Genomic DNA, 5,814 nt, shown 5'->3' on the forward strand with positions numbered 1-5,814 from the left:
TTATAAATTAATGTGAGGAGAAGATTTGTATTAAAGATGTCCTTGAAGATGGCTGGAATAGCCGAAACGTTGGACTAATAAGAAATAAAGTGTTGAGACAGTATTGAATACAATTTGTGGTTTTATTTAATAAATAATAATTAGAATAGAACAGCCACTTCTGAAGTAAATTCTAACAGGAAATTTTTTAATATTGCAATAAGAGCTCATATTCTCCTGTTAGGAGGCGAGAGAGGCGGGAGGCTCAATCAACAGACTGGCACTGCAAGGATTGTAAATCTTCTCTAGCCTCGTACACTCCTGTTACAATATAAAAATTTTCCTGCTAGGATGAAAAAATTTTGGAAACTTGGATGAGATGGTGACCACTAATAGCATCAACATGTAAGATTTCTTCTAGAAAATCTCAGCGTTCTTTATGACTCTACACAAAATAGTAATCACACATTGTTTCATCAAAAACTACTCAGTGAGAAGATATCCTTTGAAAGATAGGAAAATAAAAGATAAGACCAAATTCATAACTTGGTTATTCAAGTGTAATTAATCCCAATAATTAAATTTTCCCGATATAAATCTATTATAAAAGTTATCTTACTTATTAAAATTTAATAACTGATTTTTCATAATGTGATAATTAATAATTGACAAAATAAAATTAAAATCTGAGAGAAACATATATTTGATCAAAATAAACTTTACATGTCTATCTCAACAGTATAAAATAAAACAACAATAATAATTTAGAAATAATTTAGTTCCGCTACAAATAAATAATTTATTTCATGATTTAAAAGAAATAAATATTAATGTAAATCAAGTTCAAAGCAACAATAAATCTAATTACAAAAAACAATTATAGTACAATTAAGTAAGCTATCAACTACCTTTTAGGCAGTTTAAATTAACATTAAAATGGCAAAACTAAAAATAAAATAATTTACCTAATTAATTTTCACACAGTGAAAAAAGAGATTATTGCTATACAATAAAGTTTGTTATTATACAGAATAAACAGAAAAAGTTTTTTTAACAAAACTTTCAGAATTTCTTGTAATAAAGTGATATATAATCAAAACATAAATTTTAACAACAAAAAAATAATACATTACATTAGTTCTTTCCAAAATACATTATGTACATTTAAACTATAATAAAATATGGTCATATCACAGAGGAGAAATTTTCAATTATTGAAAAAATAAAATATTGGTAACAACTTGGCATCTACTGCAATAAATTTACACTCCTAGACCAAAATTATGCACCATTAATACTGAAGGACTCAATTATTTATATTACATATTTACAAATAATCGCTCCAAAATATGGGAAGCAATTGACACCTACTAAACACCTAACAACGTCAGTTACTATTGAGAAATGAATCTTTTAGACACTCCCAAGGAAGATAAAATAATGAAGAAAAAAAAACTAGATACAATGTGGAGTCAATCAGTCTTTTATAATGACCAGCATTAGAAATTAAAACTACATGACCAATAATTTATATCTTAATAGTACAATACCTTAATTGCATTAATGTTAATGATGAGAACAGGTTAGTTTTAAAAAATCAGTCATAGGATCTGAACACATAAATGGTATTTACACAAATAAATAAACTAAAGAGAAAATAAATAAAACAAAAAAAAAATTATAGACTATAATAAATAACATTAACAACAATACAGTCATAATTTTCACTGATAACAACAAAGGAACTAGAATTAGTAATTTCAGTTGAAAATTAATAAATACTACATTCAATGATATCAAAAAAAGTAAAAACTCGGGGTATTACTGGCTTAGAATAAGTATTCTTTCATAAATAGAGATACAAATAACATCAAATAGAAGGGAAATAAATAAAGATATCAAGGGTAAAATCAATGGCAGTGAAAAAGACAAATATACACATATTCACTAAAATGTATAAAAAATAATGGTAAACAAATAAATAGGAAAATATATGGCAAGTAGAATCTAATTCTGTCATTGACTTGTACCTTACAATAATGATAATAGGAGAAATTAATATAATACTATTGTACTACAATCTCTAGGTCTAATATTTAAAACTTCATAGAATAAAGATGAATTAATAAAGAAAAAGGAATCAGATACAGCAATACTACAATCGCATTTCTTAAATGACTAATCACTTACAATAGTTTAAACAGGCCATTCATTTCAATGTTACATCATTTATATAATATTAAATGTTGTTTTTAACATTAGTGTTTACAGTAGCTTAATTATAACTGACCATAAAATAGTTATTATTTTTATGAATCACAGAAAGTAGCTACTTCCACCTATATTAACCAGATATAGGACTTTTAAATTAAAAAAAAAAAAATATGGATCTTTGTTACTCAAACAGATTACTTCTGGAGAACACTCAGCTTTAAAGTGATCTTGCCTCATTACCTCCTTGCATAACCGATCAAGAAACAATGATTTTGTACAGGAGCCAGTAAAAATAATCTTAAAAATTATTTCCTACCAAATATAATACGGAAACGCATTTCTGGGTTCTAAAACTCTTTTTAATTAATGTAAAGTAATGTATGAAATAGTTTTTATTTCCCTATAACTTCTCAGCGGTCATTCTAGCAAACAATGTTTGTCATAGCTTATGTTCGGCAAACATAAGTTATAACAAATCAAAGAGCAGTAAATTCTGAGTGGAATGAGTACCATAGCTCAATATTACCAAAAAATATCGCCTTTACTTCCCTTCATGGATTTTAGTGGATAATTATAACTGATCATAAAATAGATATTATTTTTCTGAATAACAGAAAGTAGCTACTTCCACCTATATTAATCAGATATAGGTCTTTTAAATTTTAAAAAAGAAACAAAATATGAATCTTTCTTACTCAAGCAGATGATTTTTAAAAACTTGGAAATTTCAAAGTTGCAAAAAACTACTAAGAGTAAAAATGAGAAAACTAGCATTCTTCACTCTTAGTAACTATTTGCTGAGCACTTATACGTTTCACTAACGTCTGCTAAGAATTATTTTTTTTTTTATTAATTTACAATGACTCTTCTAATTTAATTTTTTCTTTGTACTTTTCCAGTGTTTCATGAATAGTCGTTGATGAATAACGGCAGCTTTCTTCCTCGCAAGCACATGTGAATTTCTTGCATTTAATTATCCAAAATTTTTCACCATAGTCAAAACTAAAAGTAAAACAGAAAATTTAGCATGTAGATCATACAAGCACTTCTAAAATTACAATATATCAACAGATTTTTTTTTTTCCAAAAACACAATACATACATCTGAGGTCATGCCATTTTGATCCAAAAATGCAAAAAAACTGTTTTAAAATCATCCCTAATTGCCCAACAAGTAGTTTTTGTCAGTATAGCAATAGAATGAGAAGATGGATGTCAAATTAGGTAAAAGAATTTAACAAAGAACGATGGGATATTAATACGAGTAATGTAATACAACAGCTGGATTATGTATCAAGGAGGAAGAATTTTTCCGTATATAGGTCAGAAATGACAATATAGGCCCTGAGAAAAACATTACAGGGTGAACATGGTATAAATAAAATGGCTATTGAAAATTCAAATAAACATAATGATAAATATTTGAATAGTTAATATTAGATTCATCATACTTCAATTAATCGCTTACCCAAGTTCTTCATTTGGCGCTATATCCCTTGCAGCAAAAAATGCTATCCTTGGGAAATGTAAATCATGGTGGCCAATAAAAACTCTCACAGGAACTAGATTAGGCTTGCAGCTGTGATTAACAAATCTTGTAACATTACCATATCTGCATGCATCAATACAATATGACTCGCCATCCTGTAAATTAAGAAATAAATAGTATTATATCATTTAAACAATTAATAACAAGAAATATAAATAATAAAATAAAATTCAATATGAACAAAAGATCTTAATGTTAGAATAAAAACTATCTGAGATAAACTATTTATTTATTTTTTAATAAAAAAAGTAGTTTCAAGTTTCAATGTCATAAATTCAACATAATGAACACAAATAAAAAAAACATGGGAGTAATATTGTCTAAAGAGATATGCAGGATATTTTATAAGTAGACAACCACGTACAAGTTAGCTTATAGAAAATTATTTCCTAGAGCTCCAACAAGTTATCTCATCTAGCTATTATTACAGTTGCTAAATTTGTAATAAATCAGAATAAATATGGATGCTACTACAGTAGCAAGCCTCAGGAAAAGAACCACAGCATTCAACATGAGCACTAAAGAAGTACTGTAGAAACTTATGGGCTTGAATGTGAGCTCAAAAGAAACTTTAGATGATTAATTTGTGTCTTATCAAGTTAATCACTAAATTCAGACATTTTTTTTTTCATGGGCATCTTAACTTTTCGGTACAAGTGAACAAGGGAATATCAAAGGACAAAAATTGTATAATGCTTTATGTACTATTATCACACACTATATTTGAGAATTCTACCTTAACCTATTACTCAGCAAAATACAAAATTATCATTGGGGTCTATATTCAAACGTCCTAACCTGAGTCACTACTTAATGCACAGTTTTATATATACAATACTCACATTTGAGTACATTCTCTAGAATGTTTGAAATGAAACAGGGATAAAGGCTGGTGTTGCAAACCCTCAGAGTAAAATTGGATTGAAAAAAAAAACACACTTTGTGTTTTCTTTAAGATTTTAATATCTTTAAAAGTGAACTCGGCATATCAATTATTCAGAAATGCATTATTGATACAGAATAGATGTAATACTATAATAATAATAAAAAAAATCTATATACAAGAAGAGAAAATATAATAAATACCCTATTGTCTAAATCAAACAAGTAAGAATCATCTTCACGTGTGTCTGCTTCACAGTCTGATATTATTTCACCAATGTACCTGCAAGAAACAAAAAAAATTCTAAATGAATGCACCATACTCAAAAAATAATTTTAAAAACAAAACAGGCAAATCATGACTAAGATGCCTAATTATAATACATGTTTCAATTGGAGAACACATTTTTGAATCCACATCATCTAAACTCTGAAATTTTCTGTGATATATCTCAATTTATCTTGTTTTGACTGTTTTTGCTATCCCCTTCTTCTAAAGAACACTCAGATAGAACCCAATAATTTGATGTTTATAGAACAGTTATTTCCTGTTAAAGGCAATTCTCACAGGAACTTAATGAAACATAAAATAAATAAAAAAAGATGTAAGATGAAAGTATTGAAATTTTATGAAAACTGTTCCTAATGGAGATGATTCCGTAAACAGTAGTAAAGAGAGTAAGGATTTTTCAATTTTTGAGACTTTTAGTCACCATGAAGTAATTATGAGTCATCTAGTCAATTAGAGTTCAATTTTATTAAAAATATGTTTCCCAGCTTCCTAACAAAACAACTGAGTAGATAATTGGTATGAAAATAATAATAATTGGAGACAATATTTATAAAAATGTTCCTCTGAGTTAGTTAACAGTGTTTTCCTATATTTGCTGTTTTCTACTGTGATTTTTTTATTAAAAAATCAAGTTTATTCATTTACTACAAGTACCTAACCTTTTATGATGAATATTCAAGAAGAAATATGAACCACATACATAGTTCATTACAATTTCTTATTAATTGGAGTGCAAAAAAAAAGCTCCCAAGAATAAGGAGGTGCAATGTAATAACATTCATTATGGATAGAAGTCCCAATCTCTTTTCTGATTCATGACTTTGTTACATAACAATTAATATTTATTTTGTAAATATTATACAATACTTATTTTGTTTCCCTATCTCTTTTCTGATTC

At 27.2% G+C, this 5,814-nt stretch overlaps 1 protein-coding gene across 2 annotated transcripts in view; it reads right to left on the reverse strand.

Moving 5' to 3' along the window:
- Positions 1-754: 754 nt before the first annotated feature.
- The window catches only part of G9a (histone-lysine N-methyltransferase G9a), a 24,045-nt gene continuing 18,985 nt past the window's right edge, over positions 755-5,814 (reverse strand). The window contains exons 16-18 of one of the 2 annotated variants that reach the window (XM_014428933.3): positions 4,829-4,907; positions 3,662-3,837; positions 755-3,195 (exon numbers count right to left, since the gene is read on the reverse strand). In XM_014428933.3, coding sequence (XP_014284419.1) covers positions 3,048-3,195; positions 3,662-3,837; positions 4,829-4,907 — 403 coding nt within the window. In that variant the 3' untranslated portion in view covers positions 755-3,047. The remainder of the gene's footprint in view (positions 3,196-3,661; positions 3,838-4,828; positions 4,908-5,814) is intronic. The other variant, XM_014428935.3, reaches the window with a different exon arrangement.

Source organism: Halyomorpha halys, unplaced genomic scaffold (assembly GCF_000696795.3).
Source record: "Halyomorpha halys isolate HHAL.00 unplaced genomic scaffold, Hhal_1.1 Scaffold757.1, whole genome shotgun sequence".
NCBI classification, from domain to species: Eukaryota; Metazoa; Arthropoda; class Insecta; order Hemiptera; family Pentatomidae; genus Halyomorpha; species Halyomorpha halys.